Genomic DNA, 17,557 nt, shown 5'->3' with positions numbered 1-17,557 from the left:
AGACTGCGGTTGCGCATTCCTGCGCTGAGGTAGTCAAAGGAACTAGTGCGCATGCGTACCTGCAATAGCCGGCTCTAGAGCGGGGAGCTTCCGCTGCGCATGCACACAACCTGTCCGGGCCTTGTGGTCAACGCGCGTGCGGGCTGCGGTTCTTTTACTTCCCTCCCCTCCCCTCTCTCTTCACTGCGTCTCGTTTTTGCCACCATTTTGTGCTGCAACTGCGGCTTTTCGCCGTTTTATCCTGCTTTGCTCCGTGCGTGCGAGTCGAAACAACGGCCCCATGGCGGAGAGTCAGTTAGCGGCCGGGCAGGGAGAATCTGCGTCCTTGGGTGGGTCTGGAGTCTCCAGTTCGGAGTCTGAAAACCGGCGGCGGCTGAGCGAGCTGCGCGTGATAGACTTGCGGGCTGAACTTAAGCGCCGCAATTTGGACACCGGTGGAAACAAGAGCGTCCTCATGGAGCGACTCAGGAAGGTGAGCAGGGAGGCGCGTCGGGGCTGCCTAAGAGGGAGGCGTAGCCGGCGCGTGCGCGACCCTAGCCCGCCAGGCACTGCTGAGGAAAATGGCGCCAAACGGCTGTAGAGCGGAGGGAATGGTGCTGTGGGGAGCAGGGGGCGTGCGCCGGGCTCTGGGGGTGGTTCCGTGCAGCCCGCCAGGCTCAATGCCAGCGTTCCGTGCGTGACGAGCGTGGCTCCGTACTTGGCCGTCTCAGGCTCGCCCCTGAGACCGCTGGTCTCATGTAGTAGCGGTGGGGTGTATTGTGTGGGAGTCCGGCGTTTCCATGTACGCAGCGAGCCCCCCTTCGATTTCCTAGACCTGCACAACACAGCGTGTCTGCCGTGGCACTTGGCCCAAGTGTTTGTAGCCTCACACATTACTGGGCTTTGCGTCATGCATTGAGCTCCTGGATTTACAGTCTATACGCTGTCTATTAGGCTTTTTGCTGTGTACTGATTTTTTTTCTGGCTTTCTAGCTGGTAGCCTGTACACTGTGTCCTCATCAGAATGTTTGGTATGTTAGTAGCATGTGGACTGCCTTCATTGAACTGATGCTTGCTGTCTCCTAGAGCCGAGGTTCTTACTCTGTCGCCACACCCTGGGTATCTGTGCGCTGTTGCAAACGCTGTAGGATTGACTTTTTTTGTCTATAGGTTATGCTGCTGACTGTTTTCCAGAAAGTTTACACCAACATGCTACTGTTTCCTGTTTGCTTGTTGCTTTGAGCTGGTGGTCTTTGGTTTGTGTATCCAAGTTGCTGCTGTCTAACCTAGTTGCGCTAGATTCTTGTTTTGGTGTTTTTCTGCCTCTGATGTCCAGCTCTTAACAGAAATGCACAAATGGAATTTTTATGTCTGTCTTGACATCTATCTTTATCTTTTCCCTTTAATAGGCTATTGAGGAGGAAGGGGGGAATCCTGATGAAATTCCAGTGGTTTCAGAAAATATCATGAAGAAAACTCCAAAAAGAAGCAGCAAAGGTACAGGGCAGTTAGAGAGGATCTCCACCCCGGCCCCCTTGAGTTTTCTAGCAACTTTTACTCATTAAATGGAACCTTGCTAATCTTTTTTCTGAAGTCTGCTTTTCCTTTTGGAAAAGTGCTTGGTTTAATTTTGGCACTGTTGCTGAATGTTTTGCAGTCCCAAAGCTATAGCTAACATTGCTTGCCTGAGCCAGATTTGGGTAAAACTGGTTCTCTGGAAGAAATTAAGCATAGTTGAATCTTCTGTTCATTGGTTCTGACCTTTAATGCCATATGTTACTGGTATTAAATGTTACTGGAAGGATTTTAATTATTAGTTTTGATTTATACAAAATGTAAATTTGTGAGATGAAGCTCAAATGTTTTGCCAACTAATTTGTTTGACCCAGATTTTTGTCATTACACCCAATTTGGAGTGGTATTACATTTGCTTGCAATCTAAAATGTGAAATCTTAACTGGAAAGAGAACCAATGTTACAACTGTGGGTAAAAGCAGAGAGATCTTTGGTAATCGCGTTCATTTTTGAGTCTCAGAAAAATACCTAATGTATGTTATAGCACTTTTAGGGTTGAGATGGAAATAGATGAGATGTTCCTGTTAGCTCTAAAACCCCTTTCCCTTTTTTATTGTAATGTGCTTGTAGTTTTGAGGAAAAATAACATTCGAACATTCAGGAGTTACCGTTTGGCACTGAAACTAGCATACTGTTTTCAGTAATGTCAGTTCCGATATTATGTGTCCAGCTGGTGAACAGAGCACTGCAGTAATGCTTACACATAGAGTGGATTTTTTTCATTGTTTTGTATTGGGTTTTTCGTTTGGTTGCTTTTTTTCTTTTTTCCTTCTAGTAAATGTCTGTAAAGAAATGAAAGGTTAAGATAATAAATTACTGCAATCTCAGCTGAGCCAGAGGTTCTGGGGAGTCCACAGCGGTGCTTCTTGAACTCGTGACAGACCTTGGACAGTAGCATGTTTGTCAGTTACTGAATTGGGACGGTATATGAACACTCAGTTGTGGAAAATAAGGAAAAAGCAGATAACTAAACTGAATGGAATATCAACTCTGATGAAAAAGTAAAACTTGAAAGATACATATTATTACCTTCTTTTCATTCTAACGATCATAATGTTGTTAGGACGTAGACCAGATGAAGAGGGAGTAGAAGATAATGGCCTGGAAGAGGATTCGGGAGATGGACAGGTATGTGAGGCTGTGTTTGAAGCAAAGTAATGATCGCATTGCTTTCAAGTTACAATGACTATTATATATACTTTTTTTCTTTTTACAGGAGGATATTGAAGCAAGTTTGGATAACTTGCAGGATATTGACATGATGGATATTAGTGTGTTAGATGAAGCTGAAATAGATAATGGCAATGCAGTAGATTGCGGAGAGGATTACAGTGCTGATAATATTCTTGACTCACTGTCTGATAGTAAAGAAAATGCTGATGCAGAAGTGAAAGAACTTCCAGATCAGCCTACAGAATATACTGTAGGTAACTTGGAGGCATCCCCACAATTTTCAGAAATTAAAGAAGAATCAAGAGAAATACCAGTAGTGATGGTATGCATCTCTTATGTGTGTGAAATCAGATTTTTTTTTTCCTTTTTTTTAATTTTTTTTTTTTTTTTAACTAAATAGCAAAACGGTAGCTAAAGAGTATTTGAAACAATTTGGGGCTCTACCAGTTCTCATGGTCATTGCTTTTTGTTCTTTTACATATCTGTGGAAATAGCATTCTTGATTTTAAAATGCTTAGATGTTGTTTGTACACATACAACTGTACAAATTAATAGTAATCCAGAAAGCGTTCATTTTAATCATGCTTTGAGCTCTCTGCTTCACCTTGTGTTTACATTCCCATTTTCATATCTTTATTTAGGAGGACATGTGAGGCATACAAATGCTGTAGCGTTATTTACTTCACTTCAGCTGAACAGCAACATTCTGGGAACTATATTCTAGGTTATTTTTCTGTTAAGATAGAGTCTCGCAGTTACTCAGTTGTTGAAAGTATTTTTATGTTGGCTTTCCATGTTTGTCTGGCTGCTACACTGCTTATATGACACTGTCCGTCTGGGCTAGAAGATAACTTTTTTCCCCAAAGTCAAGTGTTTATCTCCTGAAATGTACAACAAAGCATTTGAAGAAAGTTATTTCTGCCCCATCTAATAGAGAAGTATAGCACTTCGTTGTGTGTGCATATTGTGTCGTCAGGCTGGACTACAAGATTCTAAAGTTGAGTGTTTCCCCCCCCAAATCTGAAAGTTGCAGAAAGAACCTTAACCCCCTATCCCCAAGCATATCCCTGCCCCACACAAGTCAAATAGAAATACCCAGAAAGTAGTTTTTTTTCAGTGACTAAACTACCAGAGTCCAGGTCAGCTCCTGTGGTCCTCTTTTATCAGTAAAGAAAGCAGTTATCAAGTCCCATAGACTTTTTGGCTCTATGTTGTTGCTGTAAATCAGAGAGAAAGAGTAAGAGAAAGTTTGCTGTTGGAATCCCCATCCTTAAAAGATTTTTGTGAGCCGACCAACATATTTGAGAGGTAATGAGAAAGCTTATTCCGTCGGTGGGCATCGGGAAGAGGCGTGGGGGTCACTGGTCAGTCTTTACCCGTATTGGTTGTTTTGGATGCTAGATATATTTGTTTAATGTCAGTTGTCGGTGAAAATAAAATCTTTGATTTCTCATTCAGGTTTCATTCACAATAGCGTTCTTTTATAGATAACAAAATGTCTTCCGTTTACTTTTTAAAGGTAGAGGTGGAAGATGTTGGAAACAGTTTAGATGCTTCTTCATCTGATTTAACCATAATAAAGGTAAATGGTAACCAATTTTTCTTTACAAACAAAAAGGCATAATGTATGCCATATAAATTGTATGCTGAAACAGTGTACGTATAGATAGTACACAGTGGGTGCATTCTTATTCTGCAAAGAGTAGGAGCTAATGCCTTTCTAATTTAATCATATGGACAGAGACAGATATATATCCATCTATCAGGTCATATATATATGTTGTATATGTCATACTGAGTTTGGGTGGTAGATTGGATTCTTTTTATCTGTTGTATAAACCAACTCAGTGCCTTACATTATATTTAACTTCCATTAAAAGTGTATGTATCCCATGTTGACAAGAAAGCTGAAACTGATCTATTCCTTTAATACTGGCCTTCTTTGCAAATCACTTATGGTAGGTTAAGGACACTTGTAGCTCCAGGTGAAGCTGGTGTTTCTATCGATCCTGTTTTCAGAAAGCAGACTTTATAAAGTAGACTCCAGAGAAGGGTAACACGAAGATAAGCTTTGCTCTATGCTGCTTACATTTGTTGATTTATTTACCCACGCGAGTGTGTACCATGTGTTCAACAGGTGTCTGAATTTGAGAAATATTGAAGTTTTTACACATTTCGTAAAACTCGAAGACGTTAAAAAGTAATGTTAAACCTTCTTGCGAGAAATTTATTTAAAATTCAATGTTTTCAAAGCTGAAATAGGCAAAATTATAGTAACTCTTTCCCTAAATTCTCCCCTGTCTTGGGAGGGTGAGAGATGTCATTCAGAATAACACCTTGACTTCTTATGAAATAGCGATATTTCTCCTTTTTTTTTATCTTTTTCAATGCAGGAACTTGAAGAGTTACCTTTGGAGCCAGGTACTGTTTTTTTGTTTTTGTGTTTTTGTTTTTGTTTGTTTGTTTGTTTTGTTTTGTTTTGTTTAAATTTAAAAAGAAAAAAAGTCCTGGGCGTTGAAACAGTTTCATTCTTCATTTAATTCTTTTTGTGTCCCTGGTTGTTTTTTTTTTTTAAATGCATTACTGTAGTGTACATTATTATGGTGGACAATCCAGGTCATGCAGGGTCATAGAGATTGGAAACCCAGTCATATCACCAGATCTGTGAATAACTGCTTTTTGAAAACATGTATTTAATGTGATGAAATGGTTCCATAGAACTGTTACCTACAGTGGAGTTAAGGAATGAGCCTTAAAGATGTAAAGGTTATGAAAACAGATCTTGTGATATCACACTGTACTGTAGCTCTATGAATATAAATACAGGAGCATAGGTAATACAAAGCTTTGGTACAGAACAGAAATTAAAGAGTGACTGGACTTCAGAAGAAGGAATACACTGTCATCACAGGAATTTTCTACAGATCCTATTCGCTTTCTGGACTGCGAACGCACTCATGCACCATCAGAAGATGCCCAGTTCTCATGTTGGACTGTCTGCTAAAAGAATTTCACAGAAATTTGGAAATTGAACTCTCAGTGCCTTGATACGTTCAGTTAAGCATCTCGGACTCTGGAAGCTAACTAGAGAAGAAACAGAGCTGAACGATTTCATGAAGAATATCAAGGATCAGCCAGAAGGTTTTTGTTAAATCTATGGGGGCATTTTTCTTCCCTGTTAACATTGTAGGGCTGATTTGGTAGTTTGTCAGACAGCAGTTAGCATAGTACTTTTAACACTGTGTACACTAGGGTTTTCCAATCTCTGTGTAGCTTAGAAGTTCTCTTGGTGTTAGTGTGGCAGCCATGCCAGTTCCACATTTGTGATTGCTGTATTTCCCTGGTGATTAAATCTTGTGCCATTCTATTCCTGTTAAATCCGTAGAAAATGAGAAAATACTCGACATTTTGGGGGAAACTTGTAAATCTGAACTACTTAACGAAGAAACTTCTGAAGCGGAGCGGCCACATGCACAGGAAGCAAGTAACGTGGTGCCAGGCAAGAGGCTAGCAGAGGAAGAGGACGCTCTTGCTGCCGCTCAGTTGGAGGAAGATGCTTTAGATTTGGACAGCAAATCGGCACAAGCTATGGCAAGGAAGGAAGCAAAGCGTTTAGTTGTAGCAAAAGGGGAGACAAGTGAACAGACAATAGAGGAAGAGAAACCGGACTCTGAATCTTTAGTAGTAGAGACCCTAAGCGATCAGAGTAGCAAACGCTCCCAAGGCCTGGAAGCCTCTAGTGGGGAGACAGCGGAAAAAGGCGCGGGTCCCGAAGCCAAAGATAGCAAAGAAGGTGCCAAGAAAACAGAAGACAAAGCTAATTCTGAGGAATCCCCTGCTACTAAAGAGTCCTCAACCAGTGAGGGCGGTGATCAGAAAAAGAGGTTTGTTTTTTCTCCGTTATAGACCAGATGCTATCTTTTTTTCATTGGTCGTTAAGTGATGCGAATAAGCTGTTTCCTTCAATTGGCCACCGAGACTGATGAAATTGTAGCCTATTCCTAAAGAGTCTGTTTTATTTCTCCATGTGCAGGTTGTTTTTTGTTTTTTTTTTTAAACACAGAGGGTTTGATTTCTTTCCTTCCTCAACCTTCAAAGGTTGTTTTCTTAAATTACTCTTATTTCTGTCATCTGCAAAACAGAATTGTCTGTTTAAGGATACGAATCCCATATTTCCTGTCACTCTTCTATAAATTTGCAAAGATAGCGTTTATTTCAGAACTAATTTACTGGTAGGTATCCAATTTTAGTGCACAGTCTAGAATTAACGTTCTTTTTGCATATGATCGATTGAATAACATGGTGTTTTGTCTCTAGCCCTGTTGAGGAGGACAGAGATACAAAGATAATCTCAAAAGATGAGAAAGGTATGTTTTAAAAAAAAAGTACAAATGACTTGGAAAAAAAAAAGTTACAGGATCAAATCTAACCATTATTTGTCAATTGTAGTAAGTAAACATTCAAAGGAGTGAATGGAGTAATAGTTCTACTCACTTTTTGACTTGCCTTTCTTGCATTTGTGTCTTGTTAATTCCCTAAGCATGCATATATCTTCACTGTAGTAGTTACATTGGAGTCCCACTAGCTTCATGAATGGTGATAGGTACTAGAAAGACCAGGATTTGTCTGAAAAAGCTCAACAGATGCCTAAATCTATAGGTTTATACTCTGTGTGGCAATTCTGGTGAGGACTGTTAATTCAGTGAACCCTCAATGCAGTTGTAACATAGACATTCAAAGCATGAATTGTAAATTTCAGTTCATGTAATTTCTGTAACCTTATTAACTGACAAAGTTTTTTTAAAAAAAGTCTCTTGTGAATTAATATTTAATACTTTGTAATTCTCATAGAAGTGATTGAAGTGTAGGAAGACAATATGTAGATGAAAACTCATTAAGACTATTCAAATGCACATCACGGAGTTCAGAAGTTCATTTTTGCAGGCTGCAATATGTCTATTGATTTTAAGATTGATTGGAAGAGGTAGAAGTAAAATCGCATGTGAAGAAGTGTATGAAGAAAAAAAAGTGGAGTTTGTAGGGCGATTACTTTTTCACTGTTGCATTCTGGTGCTACACGGTCTTTTATGTTCGGCTTTTTTGTACCTTAGGCCGTGCGGGTAGTGGTTCTGGCAGAAATTTGTGGGTTAGTGGCCTTTCATCCTCTACTAGAGCTACAGACTTGAAGAATCTTTTCAGCAAGTATGGAAAGGTACGTAGCGAATATGTAAATTAACAAACCATTTTATCAATTTACAAGGATGACCTTAAACTTAGCTGTTATTTTTCCTAATGAATAACTGGGTAGGCTAAGCACTTAACTTTCTTGTGTTCTTTTGAAACTCTATCTGAAAGTAGCATACTTCATAAAGAACGTTGTCTGAAATGTGGGGAGGGGGGGAGCAGGCAGAAATCCAGGTTTCAGAGAACCTCAGTGGAGATACTAGTAAAAATGAGGCAATTCTCAACAGGAGAGACTGGTAGGTTGTCATCTAGTGCACTGTAGTCTAATTATACCTCTTGGGTGTCCAGCGATAGTTAATGCTGTTTTAAACTGTTCCATTTCAAGGAGTATTCCTTTGAGAAATCTAGTCTTTGAGGGCAGGCTTCCGTTTGTTCTTCAGTGCCAGCTAGGATATGAGAGCAGAAGCTGTGGAAGGGAACTCTTTCCATGACCATCTCCCCTTCCTCCTAATACATTTCTGAATGTAATATTAAATGTTTTGTGTCGCTAAGCACGTGCCTCTGCGCTGTCAGAGAGTGTCATCTGTGGATAGAAACTAGCAGAGGTGTCCTGTAAGAAAAGACAAAGTGGTGGTAGGTTTTTTTTTTATTATTTTATTTTTATTGTTACGCCCCTACTCTCCCCTGCATATATATGTCTTCCTTAAGTTACTGACCTGCTCAGCAACTTGAAGATGAATTTTCTGAGCTGGTTATTATGGTGGTGTATTTTTCAGCAGAGCTGTATCAACAATCTGTTCCACAATCAGATTTATCTGTTTCATAGAATTTTGTGGGATTTTTTATACTTTTTTTCAGAACATGGAATAGCCTTTTTTCAGAACGTGGAATAATCTTAAATTTGAACATTTTCAGCTGTGTTTGTGTTGCTGGATACTTGGGTGTAAACACTGTTCACATCATATTCTGTAGTCTTTAGTGAGGCACTTCTAGAACATGGTTGGCCCAACAGTATCGAGGTCAAGTTAAAATGATAACCTTTCCTTTGCTGCCTGTCAAACGAGCCTAGCAACGTTGTCTTCTGAGAAAGCTGATGGAATGTTGTGTGCTGAGCGTATTCCTCCCCGTTAAAAGTGGATAGGTGCTATACTGTGTGGTACTGGTAGACAGAGCTGCTCAAATGGTGATTAAGTTAGAATTTATTTGGCGACAGATCTGCAAACACACAATAATTTTTTTTCCCAAAGGTGGTTGGTGCAAAAGTAGTGACAAATGCTCGCAGTCCTGGTGCTCGCTGTTACGGCTTTGTTACAATGTCGACATCTGAAGAAGCCACTAAGTGTATTAGTCATCTCCACAGAACAGAGTTGCATGGAAAAATGATTTCTGTGGAAAAGGTAAGTGGTAGCTATTCCATGACAGTGTAATGAAAATAAAAGTGTGCAAGTTTAATGTCTGTCTCTTATTATAAAAATATTTCTGGCTAAAATTCTAGGCAAAAAATGAACCAGCTGGGAAGAAGCCTTCAGACAAAAAGGAAGGTGAAACAAGGAAGGAAAAAGACAGGCATCATTCTGCAGAGTCCAAATCTGAGAAGTAAAGTGTTTTTTGGCATTTTTCTGGGTTTAAAGGCCACTCATTTGAAATTGCAGCCACATGACCAAAGTGAACAGTAACTGTAATAAATTTCAATTTGCTGCTTCATACTGCATCTGAAATAGGAGTAATACTTGAAAAAATGAAATTGGTGTTCTACAGCAGTAAGTGCATCTTAATTGGCCCTCCGTTCAGAAATACGGATCTCTTCAGGGTTTAGTATCAAAACTTGTCAGTTTTATCAGGAGATACCCAATCAACTCGTTTCTAGATAAACCATGATTTTTATCAGAATGGTTTGTCCTCTGATCTAACTCTGGCTTTGTCTGCTCTTTTAACTGACAAATATTTCCAGGATTTAGTCTGTCTTTTTGATAGACTGTTTGCATGGTTAGTGAGTGATACTTCAGTATTTGTTTTTCACGTGGTCTGTTGCTTTTGAAAGAGGCATTTTGCTTTACTACTTTTTGTTCTCTCAAAATTTTAAAAGATTTGGCAAAGGAGATGCTTTGGCAGGCTGGCCTGCTTGCATCAGGTGTTTAAGGTATTTGTTTACAAAAGCTCTTCTGGTGGAGCTCAACCTCTACCTGGGTTGGCCCTCTTCCCCCTATGCTAAGCATGAACTTTACTTATAGGTGGAACAGAAGACTTGACTTCTAGCACTCGAAGTCTCCAAATATTCAGAAGTATCATCTGTTGTTTCTCACTTTTGGTCAGTTTTAGCTTAGTATTGGTTGCTACTCTTAATCGTGCGTACAAGTATGCGTTGGCTTCAGCACAGCAGCATGGAAGGTATTGGGAGTGGGTTTTTTTGAGAGTATTTTTTGGCGGGTTTTTCTGTTTTGTTTTGTTTTGGCGTTGGTTTTTTTTTTTTTTTTTGGACGCGGTTGACTTGATCAGAGTGGTTATATGGCACTTTTTGCTAGGTTCTCTATTAAAGGAAAGTTTACCTGTAGGTTTGTTGGTATTAAGAAGGAGGAGAAGACTGACAGAAAAGATGATGCTAAGAAATCAGAAAAAGATGGAAAAGACGAAAAAGAAGGAAAAGAGAAAGATGAACAAAAGGCCGGATCCTCTGATAGATCTAGGGCAAGCAAATCAGGTAATTCTAGCTGCCTTTCAGAAATGTGTTTAAGGATACTTGTTTTAAAAAAACAAATTTAAAAAAATTGGTACAAAGAATATAAGCGACTGCGACGAAGCTTCTACTTTGCATCCAAAAAAATTTCCTTTATCAGCTAGATAGGAAATGGAAGAACAATCGTAAACATTCAGAATTGTGGCTGATTAGAAGACTTCAGTTTCTGCAAACCTCAGTGTTCTTACCAGATGTGATTCATAATTCAGTAAAAAGACCATGAAGAGTACTTAGTAATACTGATGTTTTCCTGGTGAACAAAAAACAACACCAGAAAATACCTTGAAAACCTTTTTTTCTGACTTAGAACGCTAGTAACTTAGCAACAAAGTTTTCATAATTACTGGGCTTTAAATACTCCAAATAGTGAACTGTGAGTTGTATGGAAGTATCACTGGGTTTAGACCTGACACAGTATGCAGTTCTGTGTGCCTTTTTCTTTTTTCTTTTTTTTTTTTTTTTTTAAATGTGGCAAAAGGATGTATTTTGCAGACAGAAGAATGAAATTAAATGTGCTTTCTTTTGACTGTCATTCCTGCCAGAAAACACTACTGTAATTTTGTGGTAGCTTTACTGCTCCCATCCCCAACTTGGTCGCATCTTGGTAAGCTATTTAAATCATAAATGTATTCTTCCATAAGTTATTTAAATAAAATAACTTTTTACTGCTTAGTATCTCGATGGTTTTAAATCTCGCAAGAATTTTTGAATGTCCTGCGTATTATTTACTCTCAGATGTATTTTGTTTTCTAGCGAGTCGAGGAACCGAAAGGACAGTGGTAATGGATAAATCTAAAGGTGAACCAGTAATTAGTGTGAAAACTTCTACATCAAAAGAGAGGGTAAGTACAACTTTCAGAGAAGCCTTTGTGTAAAAATAAGTGTCAAATAGCTTTATATGCATATAGTTGAAGGGTTTTTTACCTTGCATATTGGGAACAGTTATCCTTTTATCACTTTTTAGAAAGCATTAGGGTGTTAATGATGCTGCAAAGGTAAACGCTTATGTTTCACCTTCTTTATAGTTTTTGTTGCTGCTGTCCTAGTTGAAGAAGTAGAGTTGCAATATGAAAATGGTGTTAAGATGATGTGTTTCCCCGAGCATGGAGTGTGGTGACCGGTGACCTTTAAAGCAGTGTATTGTTTGCCACTGGTGCAAGTCAGATCATGCGCCCCTAGTACTTACATATATTTAAACTCTTTAGAAGTTCTGGCCAAATTCGGAGTACTTTTCCCCAACCTACTTTTCCATGGAATTCCAACATTATTTACCTCTGGGAGGGTACAATAGTCTGTTTTGTTCAGGTTGGCATAAGGTAGGCCTTTTGCCTAGGAATTTTAGCTAAAAATGCACTGTGTTCAGCTAATGTATTGTTTTGATTTAACTCAGAGTACAAAAAGCCAGGATCGCAAATCTGAGAGCAAAGAAAAGCAAGATATTTTATCATTTGATAAAATCAAAGAACAGCGAGAACGTGAACGTCAGAGACAGAGGGAGCGAGAAATCAGGGAAACGGAAAGACGTCGGTGAGTTTTCCCAGTTTCGCTCTAAACTTTGAATGGCATTTGTTTTTACTTCCCTTATCTGTGTTTTGAACAGGCTGCAAAGTAGTGTTGTGCTGGCCCTCCAACATCAGTATCTCAGATCGATTTGATACTAATCTATTGATAGAACAGACGTAATGCCAAATGATGAAGGTTTTTACTACTGAAATCGATCTTCTCTAAGCCTATGATTTTTGGGAGGCTCTTGTTGAGTAATAACTTTTGTAGGTGCTTTCAGGTCTCATGTTCCACTCGATCAGATTTGAATTTCCGTGCTTGATTTTTTTCCCCGGAATTTCGTAAATACTTCCTGTTTGTCAGACTTCTGTCTTAGGACATGTTGTGCTCTATGAAAGTTTTTCAGAGCTGACTTAGAGTAGATACCGTGCTACTTATGCAGAATGCTTACCCTTGCTTCTTTCATCTGTATGGACTCCCCCCCCCGCCCCCCCCCCGCCCCAAGCAGCTGCCACATGGTTGAGAAGAGATCATTCACATTTATGGGAAGAACATAGAAACTTTAAAAAAAAAAAAAAAAAGAAAAAGCAAACAAGAAACCCCACCCAAAACAAAGAAGCAATGCAGCTTAAACTTAAGATTCTTAATTGAAAACAAAATATCTCTTTTTCCATTAGAGAGAGAGAGAGGCGCGAACGAGAACAACGTCTTCAAGCTATTCATGAGCGGGATGAAAGACAGAGGCTCCAGAGAGAGCGAGAACGACTTGAATTTCAAAGGCAGCGTCTTGACAGAGAGCGCTTGGAGAGGGAGAGATTGGAGAGAGAAAGAATGCACATAGAGCAGGAAAGGAGACGAGAACAGGAACGAATCCAGCGAGAGAGGGAAGAGCTGCGACGTCAGCAGGAACAGCTACGCTACGAACAAGAACGGCGATCTGCCATGAGAAGGCCTTATGATCCTGACGGCAGGTAACGATAACTGCGATGAGATTCCAAACTCTTTGGCCACATCCAGTTACAGATAGAGCATTCTAAAGCCTAAGTAAGTTGTGAGTACCCTTGCTAAAGCAGTCATGGGAGCTCACAACTGAAAGACTGTTTACATGTTGCTTTTAACACTTCAGTATCAATCTTGAGAGAGAGCAAATGTCATACTCGTATACCTGTAAGCACAATTTTATTACGGCAGGTTTAAAATTCTTATTGCCCCAAAAGGAGTGACCAAAAATAGAAAGTGTGCGTATCGACTCTAAAGCAGGATTGCTAGCGGGAACAGATACTCATTCTCTTCTCACATCAGCACATGCTGAGATTAAGCTTTTTGTATACTGTCAATAAACCTAGCTTCCTCTGAAACTGAAATGCGATGCCCACTTAACACACAAGGGTTTTTAATTATAAATCAAAAATAATTGTTTGGATAATTGGAATGAATGAGGTTTGATATCAAGAGAGCAGGAGAGGAAGATTGTTTTGAGATTACTGCTAATCGTGACCTTCTGTGCAGGCGAGATGACCCGTACTGGCCAGAGGCAAAGCGAATGGCAATAGATGATAGGTATCATTCTGAATTTAGTCGTCAAGACCGCTTCCATGACTTTGACCACAGGGATCGTGGCCGATACCAAGATCATTGTTTGGACAGGTCAGCAAGGCGGTGTCTTTTCTTCCTATACCTTTATGGAAATTAGGTGTCTTTTTGTGGCTTACTAATGGCTTGAAGGGTGCCAAAAGAGAAGAGCAAAACAAATGACTCTTGTGCATTTCTCCTGTCTAATTTTACACGTGCTTGCAATCCTGTGTTTCCATCATTTATGGACGTATCGGAAAGAGGCTGCATAAAGATTATAAGCCTAGTCCTAATGTAGTCTGCTGTGATGCCAAGGGAGATCCTACAGCCTCTCGAGATATATGGAAATCTGGTTTACGAATCCCTGTTCATGAGCCTAAGATTTAGCCATTTCCTTTTGCTTTAAAACTTTCCCTACTTTCATCTTTGCAGCCTAGCTAATGCAGATTTTTATTTCCACAGAATGCAAAATACTTTCTGCGTAGTGCTATTGAGACTTCTGTTTTGCTCTCAAAGGATCTTTGGCAAAAACCATACCGCTTTGCTTTTGCTTGTAACTCATTTCTGATCCTGGTAGGTTCACTCAGTATTCTCCTGTGGTACCGTCAAGTACCTGACCATGCCTCAGTGATGCCTTGCTTACCCATATTACAGTAATAGATATTACTTTGATCTCTTTCTATGCTATGAAACAAGAACTCATTTAAATATCTTACCACTAAACAAACATTGGCGTTCAGATTTACAGCCTAATGAAGATAAATTTTCATGCACTATTTCATACAGATATCAGAATTATGATTACTGTATTGATTCAACTGAAACTTCTCTTTTTTTTGTTCCAGAAGAGATGGTTCAAGAGGAATACCAGATCGAGATGGGCAGGTGGGTTATACCCAAATAACTGCTTCAGTCAAAAAGCCAAACAAACCGACCCCAAAGCGGAAAGAACACAGTGCACATGCTGCCTAGTTCTTAAATGCAACCACCGCTGGGTTTAAACTGAGCAGATGTTCAAGCAGCAACTGATTTTGCCCGCTATGTGCGGAACGTAAGTTACTAAGTTACCTGCTCGCTAGGGCAGTAGCCGCAGATTGGGGCGGGGGAAACCTCCGAGCGATAGGAGCTACAGTACGGCATCTTCTCAGGCTGGTACCTGGCAATAAAAGGTTTCTGGTTAACCACCTTAGGTGTCTGTATTGTGTTAAGAGGTAGTTACTGTAGTGTCTTATCCTTAGTGAGGGATCCCTTCTCTGACGTTTATCTAAATGGTTTGTAGAAAATCACGGGTGTCATAATGGAACAAGGCAGATGAGTGTAAAAGGACAGGTGTGAAAACCAGTACCAGTGAGTGGTATACAAAACGTTTCATTTCTGAAGAGAGGTAGGAAGTAGGCAGATATTCTATGTAAAAATTAAAAATCTGGAGCCAGAATGTAAGCCTTAAAAACACCCTACTGAACGAAAAGCCTTCTCCCACCAACGAGCAGACCGGAATCTGTGCTGTGAAACAAAATAAATGCCTAGAGTGAACTGCGCACAGTAGCAACAATGGAACCAGTAAAAAACTGAGACAGCTACTGTTTTATTTTCTGACAGCTTATAGAAAGACAACCTCTGAGGAGCTGAACTTTTGCAATACTAAAAGAAAACCTGTATTGATTCTTAGCATAACTTTGTACCATTTGCCTTCCAGCATTACCCAGATGAACGCCACGGAGGGCCTGATCGTCACTCCCGGGATAGTTGGAGTGGCTATGGGTCTGACAGAAGAATGAGTGAAGGGAGAGGGATACCTCCACAAACCCGGTTAGTGCATATGAAATAAGGGAAGTGATTTGTTGGTTCTTAAAATTTTAACGCTCGGTGAACCTTTCAAGGGTGACAGTGGAAGCAGTTTGACAAGTATGAATCCTCTTTCCAGATAGTTTCTTTGAGCATCTGGAGAAGCAAGGAATTCACGCATCTAGCTCCCCTGTGCATCAAGGAAAGTGCTGCTCAGTTAGCTCAGCTCATAACTGTGCTTCTCTTGTAAATAACTTTCTTTTCTACAGATGAGATTCAGTCCTGTACCGGATGCTCCAGTAACGCCTACAAAAGTCTCATTTGTGGCTAGCGGTCAGGTTTTAAGGAAATCGAGTCAGAATCTCTGCAACAGTGGGGGTGGGGAACTGAGACTCACCTGGAATCATAGCGGTTTCTCTTTAAACCAGCTAGTCAAGCTAGGTGTATTCCGGATGCGTAATGTTCAGTTCTACATAAATATACCAGACAGAGGAGTGGCGGTCAATGAATTGTTCCATGTTTAAGTATTTTGGTACGCTGCGGTACTAATTACGTCTCTAGATCAGAAAAAGATGAGCTTTGTTGTGCGAAGGATGCTGTTCAACAAGCTTCTCGTCGTTTCTCTTTGACCAGTTTTCATTGCAATGATTGGGTGGCTATAGATAGAACTTGATTAACAATTTAATACACTTTTGTATGGGGTACGGTGTTTGGCTTTACCCTATGCTGCTAAATGGATAAGGGACACACCTAGAAGATGTTCTTTTATTTTTTTAAGAGATGGACGTGACTGGGGAGATCATGGTCGAAAGTTAGAGGGGCATCAAGATCGTTCATGGCAGGGAAATGTGGATGGAGGAATGATGGGACGGGATCATGAGAGATGGCAAGGTACACTTGCTGCTTACCAGTGTGATCGTGGTTTTTTTTTCTATGAATTACTGCTGCTGATCTTCTAGTGGTAGTTAAAATTCCTATGGAGCTTTAACAGCATTACCGAGAAAACAAATAAAATTCTGGGAACAAGGTGGCTTTTTATTAGGAAAACATAAAAGTCTGTCTTTTTTTTTTTTTTTTCTTTTTCTTTTTTTTTTTTTTTTTTCCTAAATTAGGTGGTGATAGAAGCATGCCTGGTCAGTCAGGACCAGGCCATGTGATGAATCGAGGAGGGATGTCGGGGTAAGAAGCTTTGTCAGAGTGCTGATAATGTTTTTATAATAGTTGACTGATCTGTATAAAAGAAGAAATTCTTTTAATAATACTTTCAGCTTCTGCTTAACTATGGATTGGCAAGTAGAAAAAAACCTAAGCAAACATCTTTTCTCAGAGTTGCAGTAGTATGAACTTTTCCGGGCAATTTTCAATTTGTCTGGTCTTGTTTTTAGGCGTGGAGGCTTCACGCAAGTTGGAAACCAGAGCCAGATCATGCAGAGTAGCGGAATACAAGGAGTGTTTGCGGGACAGGAGCGGACAAACAGACCGACTGAACCCCGTTTTACCCGCCGCTACTGAAAACACTATATATATATATATATATATACACACACACACACATATATATTTTTTTTTTTAATGCCAGATGACAATGGTGGTGAATTTTGTTAACGAGGGTCACCTTGAATTTGTGATTACAAAAAGCAAGACTGCTGCCGCATTGTAGCCAAATATTATGTCAACTTGTTGGTTTGGTTTCTTTTTTTTGTAATAAATGTATTCTTGGTCAAACATCACTTAAAGTTTCTGTTAGTGAAACATTCCACTTTTCAAAAATAATAAAATCAGTTTACGGCTACTAATTTCTTGTTTCTAGAGTCTTTGGCAATATGCCTCTCACGAGGGGCTTAAAAGGCAGTAAAGGAAAGAGACAATCTGCTTTCAACACTGAGATTCTAAGGGATGCCATCAGTCTGTGACGGTGTGGATGTGTATGTCCTTATCTGCATTTGAGAGAGAGGAGGGATCAGTGTGTTTTCTCATTTATTTCTCCACCAGTTGTTATACCATAAATGAGTACGAGTAGAAAGCACCGTCGTCCTAAGCCAAAGAGATGCT

The 17,557-nt window shown here is 39.8% G+C and overlaps 1 protein-coding gene across 7 annotated transcripts; it reads left to right on the top strand.

Moving 5' to 3' along the window:
- Nucleotides 1-162: 162 nt before the first annotated feature.
- On the top strand, nucleotides 163-17,295 carry LOC127025417 (scaffold attachment factor B1-like). 7 transcript variants are annotated; one of them, XM_050910384.1, is made up of 21 exons: nucleotides 163-472; nucleotides 1,389-1,476; nucleotides 2,618-2,682; nucleotides 2,771-2,977; nucleotides 4,247-4,309; nucleotides 5,121-5,148; nucleotides 6,113-6,611; nucleotides 7,045-7,094; nucleotides 7,839-7,939; nucleotides 9,159-9,308; nucleotides 9,407-9,507; nucleotides 10,464-10,609; nucleotides 11,399-11,487; nucleotides 12,036-12,168; nucleotides 12,828-13,119; nucleotides 13,658-13,795; nucleotides 14,566-14,605; nucleotides 15,417-15,529; nucleotides 16,284-16,396; nucleotides 16,618-16,684; nucleotides 16,891-17,295. In XM_050910384.1, the coding sequence occupies exons 1-21, from the start codon at nucleotides 281-283 to the stop codon at nucleotides 17,015-17,017; spliced, it is 2,802 nt and encodes a 933-aa protein (XP_050766341.1). In that variant the 5' UTR covers nucleotides 163-280; the 3' UTR covers nucleotides 17,018-17,295. The 7 variants fall into 7 exon arrangements, with proteins under 7 accessions (XP_050766341.1, XP_050766340.1, XP_050766339.1 ...); XM_050910383.1 differs by having other exon boundaries at nucleotides 12,036-12,172; nucleotides 12,826-13,119; XM_050910382.1 differs by having other exon boundaries at nucleotides 2,771-3,049; nucleotides 12,036-12,172; nucleotides 12,826-13,119.
- The last annotated feature ends 262 nt before the right edge of the window (nucleotides 17,296-17,557 follow it).

Source organism: Gymnogyps californianus, chromosome 24, assembly GCF_018139145.2.
Source record: "Gymnogyps californianus isolate 813 chromosome 24, ASM1813914v2, whole genome shotgun sequence".
Classification (NCBI taxonomy): domain Eukaryota; kingdom Metazoa; phylum Chordata; class Aves; order Accipitriformes; family Cathartidae; genus Gymnogyps; species Gymnogyps californianus.
The sequence above is the reverse complement of the archived record's forward strand: the minus strand, read 5'-3'. Positions and strand labels throughout refer to the sequence as shown.

Excerpts from the sequence above, each read along its gene's own strand:
- LOC127025417 (XM_050910382.1), top strand. The coding sequence starts at position 281 with ATGGCGGAGAGTCAGTTAGCGGCCGGGCAGGGAGAATCTGCGTCCTTG. Across the intron at positions 2,683-2,770 it reads AGGATTCGGGAGATGGACAG|GAGGATATTGAAGCAAGTTT; the intron begins GTATGTGAGGCT and ends TTCTTTTTACAG. Across the intron at positions 13,796-14,565 it reads CAAGATCATTGTTTGGACAG|AAGAGATGGTTCAAGAGGAA; the intron begins GTCAGCAAGGCG and ends TTTTTGTTCCAG.